Consider the following 22,008-nt stretch of genomic DNA (forward strand, 5'->3'; position numbering starts at 1 on the left):
AATAGGTTGAAAATAAAAGAATGGAAATAAATATATTGTAAATAGTAACCATAAAAAGAAGTTATACTAATATCAGACAATATAGGCTTAAAGACAAGAAATATTGTTAGAAAGAAAGAAGGACATTTCACAAAAGTAAAATCATCGCTGTATCCCAAAGACATAAAAATTATAAGTGCACACACATTAAACACCAAGCCTCAAAATACATGAAAGAACGACTGACAGAATTGAAAGAAGAAATAGACAATTCAATAATCATATTTGGAAACTTAAGTACTCCACTCACAATAATGGAGAGAACAACTAGACAAAAAATCAACAAGCACAAAAAAAATCTTTGAATGAAACTACTGAGGGTCTCATTCTGTCACCCAGACTGGAGTGCTGTGGCACAATCTCAGCTCACTGCAGGCTCTACCTTCTGGACTCAAGTGATACTCCCACCTCAGCCTCCCAGCTAGCTGGGACTTCAGGCATGTGCCACCATGGCTGGAATTTTTTTTTTTTTTTTTTGTAGAGATGAGATCTCACTATGTTGCCTACGCTGGTCTCAAACTCCTGGCCTCAAGAGATCCTCCTGTCTGGGCGTGGTGGCTCTCGCCTGTAATCCCAGCACTTTGGGAGGCTGAGGTGGGCGGATCATGAGGTCAGGAGATCGAGACCATCCTTGCTAACACGGTAAAACCCCCCTCTCTACTAAAAATACAAAAAATTAGGGCATGGTGGTGGACGCCTGTAGTCCCAGCTACTTGGGAGGCTAAGGCAGGAGAACGGTGTGAACCCAGGAGACAGAGCTTGCAGTGAGCCAAGATCATGCCCACTGCACTCCAGCCAGGGTGACAGAGCAAGACTCTGTTTCAACAACAACAACAACAAAAAAGAGATCTGCCTGCCTCAGATCCCAAAAGTGCCGGGATGATAGGCATGATAAATGAAACTATTAGCCAACACAAGCTAACCGACTAACCCAACAACTGCAGAATTCATATTCTTTTTAGTTCATAATTAATATTCTTCATGACTGACCATATTCTAGGCCACAAAAAAGTCTCAAAAAATAGGCCAGGCGCGGTGGCTCAACCCTGTAATCCCAGCACTTTGGGAGGCCGAGATGGGCGAATCACGAGGTCAGGAGATCGAGACCATCCTGGCTAACACGGTGAAACCCCGTCTCTACTAAAAACTACAAAAAACTAGCCGGGCGAGGTGGCGGCGCCTGTAGTCCCAGCTACTCGGGAGGCTGAGGCAGGAGAATGGCCGGAACCCAGGAGGTGGAGCTTGCAGTGAGCTGAGATCCGGCCACTGCACTCCAACCTGGGCGACAGAGCGAGACTCCGTCTTATAAAAAAAAAAAAAAAAAGTCTCAAAAAATAAAACTGAAAAGTACACTTTTTGCTTCAATTGAATTAAATTAGAATGAACAAGAGAAAAAATCTAGGAAATCCTCAAAAATCTGAAAATTTAAAAACACACTTCTAAATAACCCATGAATCAAAAAAATTGTAAAGACAACTAGAAAATATTTTTACGAAAACAAAAACACACCATAGTGTAATTTATGAAATCCAGATAAAGCAATGCTTGTAGAGAAAAGTGTGGCTTTAGGTATCTATGTAGAAAAAAAAGAAAAGAAGAGGAAGGTATCAAATCAATAACTTAAATTTCCACCTTAAGACATTTAAACAATGATAACAAATTAACCAAAAGCAAGCAGAAATAGCAAAAAAAAAATTAAAGCATCAATAAATGAAAACAGAAAAACAAAGAAAATCAATGAAACAAGATTATTCTTTGAAAAGATCAACAAAATGGACAAACCCTTAACTAGACTGACCAAGAAAAATAATATAAAAGACACAAATTACCAAAATAAGAAATAAAAAGGTACTTCTCTACTGTCCCTTAGAAATTTAAATTATTATAAGAAAATGTAGGCAGGCAGATCACTTGAGGTCAGGAGTTCAAGACCAGCTGGGTCAACATGGTGAAACCCCATCTCTACTAAAAATACAAAAATTAGCGGAGCATGGTGGCAGGCACCTATAATCCCAGCTACTTGGGAGGATGAGGCAAGAGAATCACTTGAACCTGGGAGGCAGAGGTTACAGTGAGCCAAGATTGTGCCACTGGACTACAACCTAGGTGACAGAGTGAGACTCTGTCTTCAAAAAAAAAAAAAAAAGGAAATGTGATGTACAATTTTATGCCAACATATTGGATAACTTAGATAAAATGAATAAATTTCTAAAAAGAAACAAGTTACCAAAACTGAATAAAATCCAAATAGACCTATAACAAAGATTACACTAGTAATTACAAATCTTCCCCAAAAGAAAGGCCAAGGTGCAGATGAATTTAATGGTGAATGCTATCAAATGTTTAAAGAAATAATATGAATCTATTCACAATTCTTTCAAAATATAGAGAAGAAACATTTCTAAATGTATTCTATGAGGTTGGAATTATGCTGGTTATACAATTATACAATAATTAAATCTAAACATTACAAAAAACAAACTATAGACCAATAACCCTCTTGAATAAAGACACAAAACTCCCTAATGAAATATTAGCAGACAAATTCCAGTGATATATAAAAAGAATTATACACCATTTATCACAGAAATGTAAGAATGGTTTAACATCCAAAAATTAATTCATATAGTACACCACATCAATAAATTAAAGGAAGAAAAACACATGATCATTACAATAAGTGTAGAAAAAGCATTTGACAAAACCTAATAAACATTCACAATAAAATTTGACAAATTTGGAATAGAAGGGAACCTCTTGAACATGATAAAGGCCTTTACAAAAACCTCACTAGTTAAAAACAAATTCAGTGTTAAAAGACTGAGTACTTTCTCCCAAGATAGAAACAAAGCAGAAATGTACCCCCCCTTACCATTTCCATTCAATAAACTAAAGACATCTAGAAAGAAAAGAAAAAATGAGGCATAAAACAGGATAATGCCATATTTGCAGTGGCATGATTCTGTTTGTAGAAACTCCCAAAGAATCCACCAAAAAAAAGACCAAAAAAAAAAAAAAAACAGAACCAATGAACAAATTAGGCAAGGTGGCAAGATACATGATTAATAAACAAAAATCAATTTGTATGTGTATTTCCATATATTAGAAACAAACAATCTGAAAAACCAAATTAAAGGAGCATTTCAATTCACAATAGCAAGAAAAATAATAAAATACTTGATGATAAATTTACCAAAACAAGTGGAGGTCCTCCTGTACACTGAAAATTATCCAATGAAGAACCAAGTACCCCCAGGATGAAGAACTGAGCATTCCCAGTCAGGGGATATTGGAGGCCAATATTCAACATTCTTATAGAAAAGAATTTCCAATCTAGAATTTCATATCCAGCCAAACTAAGCTTCATAAGTGAAGGAGAAATAAGATCCTTTCCAGATAAGCAAATGCTGAGGGAAATCATCACCACCAGGCCTATCTTGTAATAATGCCTGAAGGAAGCACTAAATTTGGAAATGAAAAACTGTTACCAGCCACTACAAAAACACTAAAGTACACAGACCAGGGACACTATGAAGCAACTGCATAAACAAGTTTGCAAAATAATCAGCTAGCATCATGCTGACAAGATCAAATTCACACATAACAATACTAACATTAAATGTTAATGGGCTAAATGTCCCAATTAAAAGACACAGAATGGCAAGCTGGATAAAGAGCCAAGACCCATCAGTATGCTGTCTTTAAGAGACCTATCTCAAGTGCAAAGACACATAGGCTCAAAATGAAGGGATGGAGGAAAATTTACCAAGCAAACAGAAAACAGAAAAGAGCAGAGGTTACAAACCTAGTTTCCGACAAAACAGACTATAAACCAACAGAGATAAAAAATGACAAAGAAGGGCATTACATGATGGTCAAGGGTTGAATTCGACAAGAAGAGTTAACTATCTTAAACACATATACACCCAATACAGGTACAACCAGATTCATAAAGCAAGATCTTAGAGACCTACAAAGAGACTTAGACTCCCACAAAATAATAGTGGGAGACTTTAACAGCACACTGTCAATATTAGACAGATCATCCAAATGGAAAATTAACAAAGATATATGGGACCTGAACTCAGCTCTTGATCAAGTGGACCTGATAGATATCTACAGAAATCTCAGGATTAAGAAATTCTGTCAAAACCACACAAGTACATGGACATTGAACAACCTGTTCCTGAATAACTGTTGTGAAAATAATCAAATTAAAGTGGAAACCAAGAAGTTATTTGAAACTAATGAGAACAAAGAGACAGCATACCAGAATCTCTGGGATGCAGCTAAAACAATGTTAAGAGGGAAATTCATAGCACTAAATGCCCACATCAAAAAGCTAGAAAGATCTCAAGTTAACAACCTAACATCACAACAAAAAGAACTAGAGAACTAACAGCAAACAAACCCCAAAGCTAGAAGACAAGAAATAACCAAGGTCAGAGCAGAACTGAAAGAGATAGAGATACGAAAAATCCTTCAAAAAATCAATAAATCCAGGAGCTGGTTTTTGGGGGGGAAAAAAAAAAGATACTATAGATAGACCAATGGCTTGATCAATAAAGAAGAAAAGAGAGAAGATTCAAATAAACACAATCAGAAATGATATGGGGGATATGGGGAATATCACCACTGACCCCACAGAAATACAAAGAACCATCAGAGAATACTATAAACACCTCTACACAAATAAACTAGAAAATCTAGAAGAAATGGAAAAACTCCTGGACACATACACCCTCTTAAGACTGAACCAGGAAGAAACTGAATCCCTGAATAGACCAATAACAAGTTCTGAAATTGAGGCAGAAATAAATAGCCTACCAACCAAAAAAAAGCCCAGGACCAGATGGAATCACAGCTGAATTCTACCAGAGGTAGAAAGAAGAGCTGGTACCATTTCTACTGAAACTATTCTAAACAGTTGAAAAGAAAGAGACTCCTCCCTAACTCATTTTATGAGGCCAGTATCATCCTGATACCAAAATCTGGCAGAGATACAACAAAAAAAGAAAACTTCAGGCCAATATCCCTGATGAACATCAGTGCAAAAATCCTGAATAAAATACTGACAAACTGAATCCACTGCATATCCAAAAGCTTATCCACCAGGATCAAGTAGGCTTCATCCCCAGGATGCAAGGTTGGTTCAATACATGCAAATCAATAAATGTAATTCATCACATAAACAGAACTAAAGACAAAAACCACAGGATTATCTCAATAGATGCAGAAAAGGTCTTTGATAAAATTCAATATTGCTTCATGTTAAAAACCCTCAGTAAACTACGTATTGAAAGAACATACCTCAAAATAATAAGAACCATATATGACAAACCTACAGTCAGTATTATACTAAATGGTCAAAAGCTGGAAGCTTTTCCCTTGCAAACTGACACAGGACAAGGATGCACTCTCTCACTCCAATTCAATATAGTACTGGAAGTTCTGGCCAGGGCAATCAGGCAAGAGAAACAAATAAAGGATGTTCAAATAGGAAGAGAGGAAGTCAAATTGTCCTTATGATGACATGATCCTATATCTAGAAAACCCCATCCTCTCAGCCCAAAAACTTCTTAAGCTAATAAGCAACTTCAGCAAAGTATCAGGATACAAAATCAATGTGCAAAAATCACTAGCATTCCTATACACCAACAAAAGGCAAGCAGAAAACCAAGTCATCACTTAACTCCCATTCACAATTGCTACAAAAAGAATAAAATACCTAGGAATACAGCTAACAAGGGATGTGAAGGACCTCTTCAAGGAGAACTACAAACCACTGCTCAAATTAATCAGAAAGGACACAAATGACTGGAAAAACATTCCATGCTCATGGATAGGAAGAATCAATATCATGAAATGGTCATACTAATTTATGGCCTACATAAAGTAATTTATAGATTCCATGTTATTTCCATTAAACTACCATTGACATTCTTTACAGAGTTAGAAAAAAAACTATTTTAAGATTCATATGGAACCAAAAAAGAGCCCAAAGAGCCCAAATAGCCAAGACCTGAACTCAGCTCTGGATCAAGAGCTGAGCAAGAAGAAAGAAGCTGGAGGCATTATGCTACCTGACCTCAAACTACTATAAGGCTACAGTAACCAAAACAGCATGTTACTGGTACAAGAACAGACACATTGACGAATGGAACAGAATAAAGAACTCAGAAATAAGACTGTATGCCTACAACAATCTGATCTTTGACAAACCTGACAAAAACAAGCAATGGGGAAAGGATTTCCTATATAAAAAGTGGTGCTGAGAGAACTGGCAAGCCATATGCAAAAAATTTAAACTGAACCCCTTCCTTACACCCGATACAAAAGTTAATTCAAGATGGATTAAAGACTTAAATGTAAAACCCAAAATAATAAAAACTCTGTAAGAAAATCTAAGCAATACCACTCAGGAGAGAGGTATGAATAAAGATTTCATGATGAAAACACCAAAAGCAATTGCAACAAAAATTGACAAATGGGATCTAATTAAACTAAAAAGCTTCTGCAGGGCAAAAGAATCATCAGAATGAACAGACAACCCACGGAATGGGAGAAAACTTTTGCAATCTACTCACTGTACACTAAAAATTACCAGATGAAGAATCAAGTACCCCCAGGATGAAGAACTCATTCTAGCACCAATTCCAAGTTCAAAATCCCATCTAAATATCACTTAAATCAGGTATGGTTGAGATTCATGTTATGATTCATCCTGAGGCAAAATTCCTCTCCAGTTGTGAACCTGTGAAACCAGACAAGTTATGTGCTTCCAAAGTACAACAGTAGGACAGGCACAGAATAGCTATTCCCATGCCAACAAGGAGAAATCAGAAAAAAAGAAAGGGGTGACAATCCCAACAAAGTCCAAAACCTAGCAAGACAAATTCCATTAGATCTTAAGGTTCAAGAATACTCTTCTTTGACAGGATGCTCTACCCTGCTGGGCCCACTTGGACAGCAACTCTCCCATGGCCCAAGGGACTGGCCCCATCCCTTCAGCTCTGTAAAGCGGCCCTGACCCCACAGCTCTGGGTGACAGCCTTGTTCCTGGTGTAATAAACAGTAACATCCTAGCCTACTGAAACCAAGGAGGTGGCCCTACTCTCTGAAACCAAAGAGAATGCAGCCTTGCCTCCCGGGCCTGTAGCAGGGGTGGCAGCCCTGATGATCTCTGAATTGCTTTCAGGGTCATTCTTCTCTTTTTCTTTTTTTATTATGCCTTAAGTTCTGGGGTTCATCTGCAGAACATGCAGGTTTGTTACATAGGTATACATGTGCCATGGTGGTTTGCTGCACCCATCAACCTGTCATCTACATTAGGTATTTATCCTAATGCTCTCTCTCCCTTAGTCCCCCACCCGCTGACAGGCCCCAGTGTATGATATCCCCCTCTCTGTGTCCATGTGTTCTCATTGTTCAACTCCCACTTATGAGTGAGAACATGTGGTGTTTGTGAAGGATGATGCATGTTTGAAGCCAGACAACTCTATTGTCCTATCCTGTAGAATCCCAGAAGTTAAACAGCCTTCCTTCATTCTATCCAATTTTCTCTGTTCCCTTTAGTTCCAGCTGGCAGTGTTTCTGCTGATGTAATCCTATCTCTGATCCTGGCTTCAGCTGACATGGCAGATTAAATTATTGGGAATCTTTTTATTGCCTGATTGTCCAGCTACACCTTTGGTATTCTTTCCAAAACATGATTTCTCATTTTAAAAAATACAAAGTAGGCTGAAAATTTCTCAAATCTTCATGTTCTTGTTCCTTTTTGCTTAATAATTCCTTCCATTTACCGCTCTCCTCTTGCATTCTGCATTTTACTATAAGCGGTGATGACAAAACAAGCCTCATCTTCAGCATTTTGCTTAGAAATCTCCCTGGCTAAATAACCAAGGCTGTCCCCCACAATTTCTACCTTCTACAAAAGACTAAAATACAATTCAGCCAAGTTCTTTGCCACTTTTTAACGAGGATCTCTTTCCTCCAGTCTCCAATAACATGTCTCATTTCCGTCTGTGACCTCACCAGAAACACTTTTTTTTTTTTTTTTTTTTGTTGAGACAGAGTCTTGCTCTGTCACCCAGGCTGAAGTGCAGTGGCCCAATCTCAGCTCACTGCAACCTCCATCTCCTGGATTCAAGCAATTCTCCTGCCTCAGCCTCCCGAGTAACTGGGACTACAGGTGCCTGCCACCACCTCAGGCTAATTTTTGTATTTTTAGTAGAGACGGGGTTTCACCATGTTAGCCAGGTTGGTTTTGAACTCCTGACCTCAGGTAATCAGCCTTCCAAAGTGATGGGATTACAGGTGTGAGCCACCATGCCCAGCCCAGAAACACCTTTAATGTTCATATTTCTACCAATTCTATTCTGTTCATAATTATATATATATTCTCCAAGACTATAAAAGCTTTCTCTGTAAGTCTTTTCTTTCTGATCCTTCATTAGAATTACCTTTAGCATCCATATTTCTACCAGCCATTCCTTCAAGGCAATCTAGGCTTTTTCTTAGCATGTACTTCACCAGTCTTCTAGCCTCTACTCTTCACTCAGTTCCAAATTCACTTCAACATTTTTAGGTATTTGTTAAAGCAGCACCCCACTTCACAATACCAAAATCTGATTACTCTGCTCAGGTTACCCAAACAAAATGCCACAGATGAGGCGGCTTAAACAACAAAAATGTATTTTCTCACAGTTATGGAGGCTGGAAGTCCAAGATAAAGGTGCCAACAGGGCTGATTTCTGGTGAGGCCTCTCCTCTTGGCTTCCAGACAGCTGCCTTCTTGTTGCATCCTTTGATGACCTTCACTTTGTATGCATGAACCCCTAGTATATTTCCTCTTCTTGTAAGTACACCAGTCCTATTAGATTAATTAAATCCCAACCTTATGACCCCATATAACTTTAATTATGTCCATAAGGCCCTTGATCTCATGTAACCTTAATTACCTCCATAAGGCCCTATCTCCAAATATAGTAACATTAGGGGTTAGGGATTCAACATATGAACTTTGAGGGGTCACAATTCAGTCCATAACAGAGTTCTTAGATGCAAAACCAAAAACGAGATCCATTAAAAAAAAATTTGATAAACTGAATGTCATCAAAATTGAAAATGTTTGTGTTTCAGAAAATACCACTGAGAAAAATGAAAAAGCAAGCCAGAAATTGGGAGAAAATAATTCCAAATGAGATATCTGATGGAGAACTTGTGTCCAGAATATATAATGAATTCATAGAACTCAAAAATAAATAAACAACTAAATTTTAAAATAGAATAATTTGAGTAGACGTTCCACAGAGAAAACATATAAATGGCTATTAGGCTCCTTAAAAATACTCAACATAATTATTCATTAAAGAAATGCAAATAGAAGTCACAATTACATACCACTACACTCCCACTACAATAGCTTTAATCCAAAAGACAGAAAATGTCAAATGTTCACAAGTATGTGAAAAAACTGGAACACTCAAAAATTGCTGATGTGACATGTAAATTGGTACAGTCACTATGGAAAACAGTGTAGCAGTTTCTAAAAATGTTAAACACAAACTTACCATGTGCCCAGCAATTTCACTCCTAAGAATCTACCCAAGGGAAAATACATGTCCATATGTGAATGCTCGTAAAAGAATTATTCATAATACTCAATATCAGAAAACAATCCAAAATCCATCAACTGGAGAATGAGAATAGATAAGCAAAATGTGGTATATCCACATTTAAGAAATAAAAATTCATAACCTGATACTTGCTACAAAATGGATAATCCTAAGTGAAAAAAAGTCTAATACAAAAGCTTACATATTGCATGTTGCCATTTATATAAAATGCCCCTAAAGAGGCAAATACATAGAGACAGACAACAGATCAGCGGTTGCCAAGGGCTGGAGAAGAACTACAAATGTTCATAAGGGATCTTTTTAGGGTTGATAGCAACATTCTACAATTGGACTGTGGTGATGTTTGCACAATTCTATTTATGTACTGCTGTAATAATTGTTGAGCTGGATGCTTAAAATGGGTGAATTCTGTGGTGGTGTAAATTGCACCTCAACAAAACCGTTAAAAATAGCATGTTACCAAAAGATTGGTCACTTACAAGCAAATCTTGCTTAACCATATTTCTTTTTTTTAAATGGCCTAAGACACCTAGCATATAGCTATGCACATGACAACTCTAGAGAAATAGTTGCTAAATAAATCAAAGAACAAAATAAAGTATTTCCCTTTCTAATAAAAATAGTAGAATAAAAGGTTTCTTGTCTGAGAATTGTTAGATGTAGAGGTGGAGGTTGAGAAAGAGGCTTTATTGAAAAGAAATTTTAGACATTTTGGAGAAAATTATTCTCTTTGTGCTGATGTCCTAGATATCACTCAGATAAAACACTTAATTCTACATTCTCTTCTATATGTAAACTTAAAAGAAAATTTACCATAAGAAAATGACAAACGTTAAAAAAATACAGAACATTCTAATTTACCTATTTGCTTTTACCATCAAAGCTCTTAATTCCTATCAGTAGAAATACAAGAGATATTATATTCATATTAAAATGGGCTTGACATATTTCATAGCTATATAATAAAAATAAGAAATTTCATATAAACATTTAGGTTGTGAAAAAATATCTCTTACGTATTCTATTTCTGAACTGTCACTTGTATTTGTCTGGATTTTCTCTGGAATTACGATTTGTAGAAGTGAATTTTGAAAACCTAAAGAGATTAAAAAACAAGTCAGTACCCTTGCCTTAAATTTGACTAAATATCTGTTCAATTTCTTTCATAAAGATTACTTCTTGTGCAGGTATGGGTGGCTCATCACTCTGTACTTCTATATAAAGCTTGAAAACACTTACTTTGAAAAGCAGACAAAGTACTTATGAAAGAACAAAAAAGGATAAGGGAAGAGGTATTCAGCTGGCACGAAATGTGTGGTTCCTGAAGAAAACAGAAAATATACACCAAAAAAACCAAAGACGTACTTCAAAAAATTTTCCTGAAATAAAATATTCAAAACAATAGACTAGAAAGTATACTGTATTTCAGGAATAACTGATCATTACTTTAAACTGAAACATATTCTACTGAAATTGTTGGGTTTCCAAGATAGAATTCCTTGAAAATATGATAGAAAGAAAAAAAGGAAAATCATGTTATATATAAAGGGAAATAAGCAGGCTGGCTTGAGAATTTTTACAACAGTATTCAATGGTAAAAGACTAAAGAACAATGTCTAAGAAAGAACCTTAAGAAAAGACAGTGAAGACCCTATAAATGTATACCCAGCAAAAAGGCCATTAAATACAAAGGCAAAGAGAGAGATATTTACAAGCAAAACTCAAAAAGGAAAAAAAAGTCCACATGAGTCTATCACAAAAATCAGAGATATTTCTCCCAATAAAAATATCAGCAGAGTTGTGGTAAAATGCCTAACAGTGAGAACAAAATAATCATAACTATAGACTAAAGGCTAAAACAACTGTGGGAATCATAGTTATATAACAGATGCAAATGTTAAAAGCTCTGGTTACATAAACATAATATATACAACTTCAGTAACTGTAGCAGAAGAAGAGGAAGATCATATAAGCGTACCGATTTCCTTAAATCTGCTTAACAGGGCCAGGTGCGGTGGCTCACGCCTGTAATCCCAGCACTTTGGGAGGCTGAGGCAAGTGGATCACGAGGTCAGGAGTTCCAGACCAGCCTGGCCAACATGGTGAAACCCCGTCTCTACTAAAAATACAAAAATTGGCCGGGTGGCATGCACCTGTAGTCCCAGCTACTCGTGAGGCTGAGGCAGGAGAGTTACTTGAACCTGGAGGTGGAGGTTGCAGTGAGCCGAGATCACACCACTGCACTCCAGCCTGGGTGCCAAAGTGATACTCCGTCTCAAAAAAAAAAAAAAAAAAAGAAAAAAAATCTGCTTAACAGTGTGATCCAAAAAATGTGACTTAAACCTAAAAACAAGCAGTATAAGTAGAAACTGTTCAGTGACATAAAGGTACAGAAAAATTAAGATTAAAAGTAACCATAGTCGGCCAGACATGGTGGTTCACACCTGTAATCCCAGCACTTAGGGAGGCCAAGGCAGGTGGATCACCTGAGGTCAAGAGTTCAGCCTGGGCAACACAGTGAAACCCCATCTCTACTAAAAATACGAAAATTAGCTGGGTGTGGTGGCGCATGCTTGTAATCCCAGCTACTCGGACAGCAGGAGAATCGCTTGAACCCAACAGGAAGAGATTATCGTGAGCCAAGGTCATGCCACTGCACTCCAGACTGGGCAACACAGAAAGACTCTGTCTCAAAAAAAAAAATTAACCATAATCATTAAATGCCACAACTAACATCATACTGGATGGGGAAAAGTTGAAAGCCTTTCCTCTAAGAACTAGAACAACACAAGGATGCCCACTCTCACCACTCCCATTCAACATAGCACTGGAAGTACTAGCCAGAGCAATCAGGCAAGAGAAAGAAATAAAAGGCATCCAAATAGGAAGAGAGGAAGTCAAACTATCTCTCTTCACAGACGACATGATTCTATACCTAGAAAACCCTACAGTTTCTGCCCAAAGTCTCCTAGATCGGATAAGCAACTTCAGTAAAGTTTCAGGATACAAAATCAATGTACAAAAATCACTAGCATTTCTATACACCAGCAACAGCCAAGCCGAGAGCCAAACCAAGAACACGATCTCATCCAAAATAGCCACAAAAAGAACAAAATACGTAGGAATACAGCTAACCATGGAGGTGAAAGATCTCTACAAGGAGAACTACAAAACACTGCTCAAAGAAATCAGAGATGACACAAACAAATGAAAAAACATTCCATACTCATGGATAGGAAGAATCAATATTGTTAAAAGGCTCATATTGCTCAAAGCAATGTACATATTCAGGGCTATTCCTATCAAACCAACAATAGTTTTTCACAGAATTAGAAAAAACTATTCTAAAATTCATATGGAACCAAAAAAGAGCCCAAATAGCCAAAGCAATCCTAAGCAAAAAGAAGAAAGCAAGAGGCCTCCCACTACCTGTCTTCAAACTATATACTACAAGGCTACAGTAAGCAAAGCAGGATGGTACTGGTACAAAAACAAACACATAGACCAATGGAACAGGTTAGAAAACTCAGAAATAAAGTCACACACCTATAACCATCTAATCTTTGACAGTCAACAATAACAAGCAATGGGGAAAGGACTCTCTATCCAATAAATGGTGCTGGGATAACGGGCTACTCATATGCAGAAGACTGAAACTGAACATTTTGCCATATTCAATAATCAATGTAAGTTGGATTAAAGACCTAAATGTGAAACTTAAAACTATAAATACCTTAGAAGAAAACCCAGGACATGCCATTCTAGACATCTTTGCCTTGGCAAAGGTTTCATGATGAAGACTCCAAAAGCAATTGCAACAAAAACAAAAGTTGAGAAGTGGGACTTCATTAAACTAAAGAACTTCTGCACAGCAAAAGAAATTACCAACCAAGTAAACAGGCAACCTGCAAAATGCAGAAAATATCTACAAACTATGCCAACAAAAGTCTAATATCTGGACTCTATAAGAAGCTTAAACAATTCAACAAGCAAAAAACAACCCCATTAAAAAATGGGCCAATGACATGAACAGATGCTTCTCAAAATAAAACATACATGTGGCCAACAAGCATATGAAAAACTTATCATTAGAAAAATGAAAGTCAAAACAACAGTGACATATCATCTCACACCAATCAGAATGACTTATTAAAAAGTCAAAAAATAATAGATGTTGGCAAGGTTGCAGAGGGAAGAGAATGCTTATACACTGCTGGTGAGAATGTAAATTAGTTCATCCACTGTGAAAAGTAGTATGATTTTTCAAGGAACCTAAAACAGAACTCCCATTTGACCCAGCAGTCCCATTACAGAGTATATACCCAAGGGAATATGAATCATTCTACCATAAAGACACATGCACATGTATATTCATTGCAGCACTTTTCACAATAGCAAAGACATGGAATCAACCTAGATATCCATCAGTAGTGGACTGGAAAAAGAAAATGTTGTATATATACACCATGGAATACTATACAGCCATAAAAAATGAAATCACGTCCTTTGCAGCCACATGGGTGCAGCTGGAGGCTACTATCCCAAACAAATAAACACAGGAACAGAAAACCAAATACCGCATATTCTCACTTTTGAGCGGAGGCTAAACAATGAGTACACATGGATGCAAAGAGTGGCACAATAGAACCAGAACTTACTTGAAGGTGGAAGATGGGAGGCGGGAGAGAACCGAAAAACTACTTCTCAGATACTATGCTCACTACCTGGGTAATGAAATCATTTGTACACAGAACCCCAGTGACACTCAATTTACCCATATAACAAATCTGCACATGTACTGCCGAACCTAAAATTAAAGTTGGAAGAAAAAATAAAACTTATAAAAAATTTTTTAAACATGATTCCTTGCTTTGACTGGGAATCATGGAATTCTGAAGTGGCAGACAATGGATGTCAGACACTTGACTCTCAGAGACAGGTGAGCACAGTTACCAGAAGAAGCCTCAAGAACAGTCTGAAAAACAAAATGCTTTCACCTACAGAGGTCCTTGGTAGTATCTAACTGATCACAGAGTCCCTAGAAATGAACTAGATGAGCAGGGTAGTCAAGAAAATTCTAGCTTGTGGTGCACAGAAACTGATGCAATCACCACGAGGACTCACAGCCTCTTCCCTGGTTCCTATACCTGACCCAGTTCAAAGGCTTGCAGCCTTTTCATTGAGGAGTGAGAGAGTCCTCTTTAGGAAGGACCTTGCCATGCGACCACAGGAATGTGCTACGAATCTTCCCCTGCAGCCTCCTCCATAGTGTCCTGTGTCCTTTTACCATGATGACTATGCCCTGGGGAGGGGAAATAGCCAGACTTTCAGGGAGTATTATTTACTGCCTCTGAACTAACACTAATCCTGAGGACTCAAAATACCAGCATGGTCCATTGATCAGAATAGGGACTTACATAGATCAAGGGATAAATTGTGACCTGGATCCATCAATGATGAACGAAATTATAGTTTTTGTGAAATGAAGTAGCTCGTTGAAATTAAAGTCTCATTAGTTAGTTCATGTGAAACTATAGTTGATTAGTGAAAAAAATATAGATTCCAATGTGTTGATTTGTTGAAACAAATCAACACGGCTCCCAATACCTAATATGCAGTTATTGACCTGGCAAATGTTATTTTCAATTGCAGTCAGCAATGGTGACAAATGCCTTTATCTGACAAGAGCAATAATACATTTTTCACCACCTTTCCTTCAAGCTATCAACTGTCCTGTCATAGCACAGAGGGACACTGACCGTTTTGATTTCCCATTAGAACATCATGCTGGTCAAGTTGCATGTGAAAGACATCATGCTAATATATTTAGTGAGCAAGAAGTAGCAAGTGCCCTAGATGTTTTAGTAAGATACATGTATGCCGGAATGTGGTAGAACCTATGGAGGTTTAAGGGATAGTTACAACCCCGACGTTTCTTGGGGTCCAGTGGTTGCAGCATGCTGAGATATCCTGTACAAAGTGAGATGCTAGTGGCTACACTTTGCATAGCCCACCACAAAAAAAAAGAGTCACAACGAGTGGCGGGCCTTTCTGAGTTTTTGAATTCAGAGATAATACATACTGTTTTGGGGTGTGAAAGCCTGAATCATTCATCAGGTGACTGGTAAAGCTGTCAAAATCGACTGGGATCCAGCGCAAGAGAAGACTCTGCAGCAAGTTCAAGATACAGATGGCACTGCCCTGCCGCTTCAGTGTTATGACACAGGACACCCTGCAGTACCCACTGTACTGACACTCATAATGTTACTCAGGTGGCTGCAGTCATCTGGCAGCTCGCCTAGGCCTGGAGAGACTAAGACGACCCCATTCATGTCTTTTGACTGAATGGCCTAGGTTGAGTCATCTCCATTTCACACACCCTCTTATCGTCCTAGTCTAGGAGTCTCCATGTAGCAGTCAAGACAGTGCTTCAAGAGAGCAGAGAGGAAGCTGCAAGGCCTCTTGAGGCATAGACTTGGCAGTCTCACAACTCACTTCTACCACATTCAAATGGCCAGAGCAAGTCATGAGGCCAACCAGATTCAGAGAATGAAGAAATACATTCTACCTCTCAATGGGAGGAATGACAAAGAAATGTTGCAAAAAGGAAGCACACACAAGGATGAAGGAAGTGTTAAGGCAACTTGATGTCTTTGCAAACAATCAATTCAACACATGTGATATGGCTTTCCACTGCTACCAGTCTCTGCATTTCATCGTTAATTATTGGTGCCCACATCTCTATAAATAGTCCCATAGCTAAACTCTCTTTATTTAAACCCTTTCAGTGTATCCTCAGTCTCATGACAGGTCTCTAACGGAGACCTACCTGTGTACTTTGGGAGCGAGGGGGCAGTGATAGTTTAACGTCTGCTACTACATTCATGATGTTCTAATAGGAAATCAAAACGGTCAGTGTCCCTCTGTGCTATGACAGGACAGTTGACAGCTTGAAGGGAAGGTGGTGAAAAATGTATTATTCTTGTCAGATAAAGGCATTTGTCACCATTGCTGACTGCAATTGAAAATAACATTTGCCAGGTCAATAACTGCATATTAGGTATTGGGAGCCGTGTTGATTTGTTTCAACAAATCAACACATTGGAATCTATATTTTTTTCACTAATCAACTATAATTTCACATTAAATTTCACATTTCAATTAAATGGGGGAATGACGTAATATCAGTATTCATTATCCATTTGGAAAAATACAAATATAGTTTCCTATCTGGCACCACAATGTGGATTATAAGACTTCATGTACAAAGTTACAAAACTATTAGAAAGACTGAAAGGCTAAATTTTCTAAAGTTGTAAAATAACTTTAAGAAAGTATGGGAAACTATTTGTTTTAATCATTGTACCAAGGGAAGCCTTAATAAGGAAAAAAAAATGCAGAAGCCATAAGAAAGTGTTGATAAACTTAGCACAAAAATCAGGATATCACAAATAAAAAGATCAATAACACATTGAAGAAAACTTGTACAAGATATAGAAAAAATAAAATGATTAATATCCAAAATATATAAAAATAGATGATATACATAAATGTATACAATATGCTTTCATCATTTATAATTTACTTCAAAAGGACCATATATATTTATACATATTTATATCTAAGTGTCTAGAGAAAAGTCCAGAAAGAGTACCATCAAACTGATAAAACAGTTGTTTTCTTTAAAAGTATAGTAAAATTGACAACCAGGAAGGATGGTAATGTATAGGGTAGCCTCTTTTACTTGATTTTGAATGTAATCACATATTACCAAATAAAAATTATTAACAAGTTTACAATTATTTTTAAAGTTCCAGGATTTAGATCCAGAAATCTGTATGTTTAGAAACATCCAGAGACTATTCTGATGCAAAGCCAAATTTGGCCTCAACTATCCCACTTTAGGAAAAGACTGATACATAAATGCATATGTCACTTCAAAAATCTAGTAGGTATCATAGTTTTTACACTAAATTTAGGCAAAGCCACAGAATCATTTTCAACAAAACATTGTAGGTAGTCGCTGCCACTCCATCAGATGTCAGCGTTTCCCAACTTGTTCTTTTCTTTTCTTTTTTTTTTTTTTTTGTTGTTGTTGTTGATGAGACAGAATCTTGCTCTGTTGCCCAGGCTGGAATGCGGTGGCATGATATTGGCTTACTGCAACCTCCGCCTCCCAGGTTTAAGTAATTCTCCTGCCTCAGCTGGGATTACAGGCATGTGTCCCCACGACCAGCTAATTTTTGTATTTTTTTGGTAGAGATGGGGTTTCACCATGTTGGCCAGGCTGGTCCTGAACTCCTGGCCTCAAGTGATCCACCCGCCTCGGCCTCCAAAAGTGCTGGGATTACAAGCGTAAGCCACCATTCCCAGCCTCTTCCCAATTTGTTCTATGTCAAGGCAATCCCAGTCAAAATTCCAGCAAGCTATTTTGTGGATATCAACCAACATATTCTACTGTTTACATGAGGAGGTAAAAGACCCAGAATAGCCAATTCATTATTGGGGGATAACAAAGTCCAGAAGAGGAAATGGACATACCTATACCATTGGGCCTAACATTTTCCTTTGTAAGTACATATCCAAGAGAAATGAAAACATATGTCCACACAAAAACTGGTACATGAATGTTCCTAGCAGCATTTTTCCTAACAGCCAAAAGTTGGAAACAATCAAATGTCCATCAACTGATGAATCGGTAAACAAACGGGTGAATATATACAATGAAATATTATTCAGTCACAAAAAGGAATGAAGTTCTAGTGCATTCTACAACAGAAATGAACCTTGAAAACATTATGCAAGTGAAATAAGCCAGACAGAAAAGGTCATGTTTTGTATGATTCCATTTATACCCAGAATAGGTAAATCCAAAGGGACAGTGGTTGCCAGGTAAATCCAAAGCAGATCAGTGGCTGCCAGGGGCTGGAAGGAGGAGGACATGAGGAGTGATTGCTCAATGTGAAAATGCCATCCCCAAATTGCTGAGCAAGATCCCTCAGCTGACGGGACCATCAGCAGTTTGGAGTTGGCATTTTCCTTTAAAAGTTTAAATTCTCTCTTCTGAGTTATAATAAAAAAGACAGCCAGGATTTCTTGCACTTGTAGTTATGCATATAATTTATAATATGACAGCATTAATAACAGAAGTTCTCATTCATTGCTAGGGGGAATGCAAATGGTACAGCCACTTTGGAAGACAGTTTGGCAGTTTCTTTAAAAACTAAATATACACTTATCATATGATCCAGCAATAGCATTTCTTGGTATTTACCCAAATGAGTTGAAAACTTATGTCCACACAAAAACCTGCACATAGAAGTTTATACAAGCTTTATTCATAACTGCCAAAGCTTAGAAGCAACCAAGATGTCATTTGGTAGGTAAATGGATAAATAAACTGTGGTAGATCCAGACAATTGAATATTATTCAGCACTGAAAATAAATAAGTGACCGGGCGCAGTGGCTCATACCTGTAATCCTAGCACTTTGGGAAGCCAAGGCAGGTGGATCACTTGAAGTCAGGAGTTCGAAACCAGCCTGCTCAACATACTGAAACCTCATCTCTACTAAAAATACAAAAAAATTAGCTGGGCATGGTAGCAGGCACCTGTAATCCCAGCTATTTGGGAGGCTGAGGCAGGAAAATTGCTTGAAACCAGGAGGTGGAGGTTGCAGTGAGCCAAGATCCTGCCACTGCATTCCAGCCTGGGCAACAGAGTAAGACTCCATCTCAAAAAAACAATTAAATAAATAAATAAGCTATCAAGCCATGAAAAGGCACGGGAGAACCTTAAATGCACATTATTAAGTAAAAAAAAAATCCATCCAAAATGGCTACATATTCTATGATTTCAAATACTTGACATTCTGGAAAAGGCAAAACTATGAGGACTAATGAGATGAGTTGTTGCCAGCGGCAGTGGGGAGGGAGGGATAAATAAGCAGAACACACGGGATTTGTAGGGCGGTGAAACTATTCTGTATAATACTACAATGGTGGATGCATGTCATTGTACATTTGTCAAAACCACAGAATGTGCAACGTGGAGAATGAACCCTAATGCAAACTGTGGACTTTGGATGATAACAATGTGTCAGTGCAGGCTCAGTTGTAACAAATGGATTCATGGTGCCAGATGCTGATAGTGGGAGAAATGCATATTTGGGAACAGGGGCTATATGGGAACTCTTTCAGCTCAATTATGCTATGAACCTAAAACTGCTCTAAAAAATAAAGTTTATTAATATTTTTAATTTAATTTTATTTTTTGAGATGGAATTTTGCTTTTGTCACCCAGGCTGGAGTGTGATGGTGCCATCTCAGCTCACTGCAACTCCCACCTCCTGGGTTCAACCAATTCTCCTGCCTCAGCTTCTTGAGTAGCTGGAATTACAGGCACGTGCCACCACATCTGTAATTTTTGTATTTTTAGTAGAGACGGTCGGGGCTTCGCCATATTGGCCAGGCTGGTCTTGAACTCCTGACATCAGGTGATCCACCCTCCTCAGCCTCCCAAAGTGCTGGGGTTACAGGCATGAGCTATTACGCCCAGCCCTATTAATATTTTTTAAATGGTTAGATGGAAATTTTATTTTACAAAAATTTAAAATTTTTTAAAAAAATAATACATTCCAAAATACATGGATAACATACCAGAGTTCAAGATAGATAATGGATTAATACAGCATGCTAAGAAAAGTTCATTGTTATGTTCTACATTGCAACTAAACTTCACCATCACTCAACTTTTGTTGTAGTACACAAAGAATACCTTCAATGATCTGAAAAAAAAGGTATTAAGGTATTTCTTCCTTTTCCAACTATATAGGCTAGATTTTCTTCAGATATTTCACACAAAATATACAGCAACAGATTGACTGCAGAAGCAGAAATGAGAAGTAGCTGTCTTCTATTAAAGCAGACATTAAAGAGATTCACAAAAATGTTGCTCTTCTCATATTTTTTGTTTTGGAAAATATAGTTATTTTTATTTTGAAAATGTGATACGTATGTTAACATGTAAAAGGCATATTACTTTCCTTTTTTTTTTTTTTTTTTGAGACAGAGCCTCCCTCTGTCACCCAGGCTAGAGTGTAATGGCACGACCTGCTTCACTGTAATCTCCGCCTCCCAGGTTCAAGTAATTCTCCTGCCTCAGCCTCCTGAGTAGCTGGGATTACAGGCACGCACCACCACACCTGGCTAATTTTTTTTTGTATTTTAGTAGCGATGGGGTTTCACCATGTTGGCCAGGCTGATCTAGAACTCCTGACCTCACTCAGGTGATCCACTTGCCTCAGCCTCCCAAAGTGCTGGGATTTCAGGCATGAGCCACCACACCTGGCCATTACTTTCATTTTTAGTGAATGAGATACACATTCTTACATTTCTACTTTAATTTCTAATATGTTTAACATTGATATAAATCCACATAAACAAAAGCTCTTTGAGAATCTCAATAATTGTTCATGTATAAGAGAGTTCTGAACCCAAAAACTTTGACAATCACTGCATTAAAGTTTTGTACGTTATGAACTGAATGTATCCCACAAAAATCTATGTTGAATCCCTAACCCCCAAGGTGACAGTATTTGGTTATGGTCTTTGGGAGGTAACCAGGGTTTCAGGCATAGAGCAGCAGGACCCTCATGATGAGATTCGTGCCCTGATGAGACATCAGAGAATTTGCTCCTGCTCTCTCTTTCCTTGTACACAAAGAAAAAGTCCTGTGAGTATGCAGGGAGAAGGTAGCTGTTTATAAGCCAGGAAGAGAACCCTCACCCCAGTCTAACCAGGCTGACACCCTGGCCTTGACCACACCTCTGCTATGCTGCAGAGGTAATTGTGGCAGGATAGGAAGAAGAGTAGGAAGAGTTCTCAAAAATGTACAGTATCACCAGGGAGGCTTACATGCAAGTAAAATGTTCTGATATGCCCTTATTTTCCTCCTCTTATTACATACTATTCTGAATCTTGTCAGCCAGAGTCAGTACATGGCGTGTCTTACTTCCTCCCTCTCCACAGTGTTCCATTTGCATTGTTTGGAGGTAACCACAGTTTATTTAGCAGTTCTCTTACTAATGAACTTTTATAGTTTTTCAATCATTTTGCTGTTAAGTACTATATTAGTCAGCTCCCACTGCCATAACAAAATAGTGTAGACTGCATGGCTTAAACAACAGAAATTTAGTTTCCTCATAGTTCTGGGGAACTATGAGCTGGAGTCTCCCTCTGATGCCCACTGTTGCCCACTGCACTCCAGCCTGGGCAAGAGAAGGGACTCGGTCACACAAAAAATTTTTTTTTAATTTTTAAAAAGAAGACAG

General features: G+C 37.8%; 1 protein-coding gene across 1 annotated transcript in view; it reads right to left on the reverse strand.

Annotated features, from left to right (window-relative positions):
* ADAM32 (ADAM metallopeptidase domain 32) overlaps positions 1-22,008 on the reverse strand; it is a 152,229-nt gene that overhangs the window by 129,668 nt on the left and 553 nt on the right. Inside the window, exon 2 of the mRNA XM_011960750.1 lies at positions 10,694-10,773. Coding sequence (XP_011816140.1) covers positions 10,694-10,773 — 80 coding nt within the window. The remainder of the gene's footprint in view (positions 1-10,693; positions 10,774-22,008) is intronic.

The sequence above is a fragment of the Colobus angolensis genome, unplaced genomic scaffold, assembly GCF_000951035.1.
Source record: "Colobus angolensis palliatus isolate OR3802 unplaced genomic scaffold, Cang.pa_1.0 Scaffold52, whole genome shotgun sequence".
In the NCBI taxonomy this organism is placed as follows: Eukaryota; Metazoa; Chordata; class Mammalia; order Primates; family Cercopithecidae; genus Colobus; species Colobus angolensis.